At 39.4% G+C, this 330-nt stretch overlaps 1 protein-coding gene across 1 annotated transcript; it reads left to right on the top strand.

The window, feature by feature from the left end:
• Positions 1-4: 4 nt before the first annotated feature.
• LOC105461320 lies at positions 5-319 on the top strand (the record flags this gene model as incomplete). Its single annotated transcript, XM_011707820.1, has 1 exon — positions 5-319. A coding segment is annotated over one exon (315 nt), but the record flags the coding sequence as incomplete, so codon positions are not given.
• Positions 320-330: the final 11 nt, after the last annotated feature.

Raw genomic sequence — 330 nt, 5'->3', positions numbered from 1 at the left:
GGCTAAAGGTTTTTATTCCGGCTTAGCAGTACACAGCGTGCCGTTAACGATAAATCTCTTAAGTAATTCGTTAATCAAAGCTTTCGCTGGCGATAAATATTCGATCATTGTGTCTAGGCAACTATTACCGGATATATTGTCTATCCTAATAATTCCTCCGGATCACTCATTTCCGATCGCTTTCTTATTCTGTTCATTCCTCTTTTCCATTGTGTCACTTTTTGTAGTGCACCCTTTACAAGAAACAGAGACAAAAGTTAAACAACTCCAGCGCATGACCGGTGTCACATCGGTATTATATTGGGGTACAACTGTCTCTTATACACATCT

The sequence above is a fragment of the Wasmannia auropunctata genome, unplaced genomic scaffold (genome assembly GCF_000956235.1).
Source record: "Wasmannia auropunctata unplaced genomic scaffold, wasmannia.A_1.0 LD293589.1, whole genome shotgun sequence".
Lineage (NCBI taxonomy): Eukaryota > Metazoa > Arthropoda > Insecta > Hymenoptera > Formicidae > Wasmannia > Wasmannia auropunctata.
The sequence above is the reverse complement of the archived record's forward strand: the minus strand, read 5'-3'. Positions and strand labels throughout refer to the sequence as shown.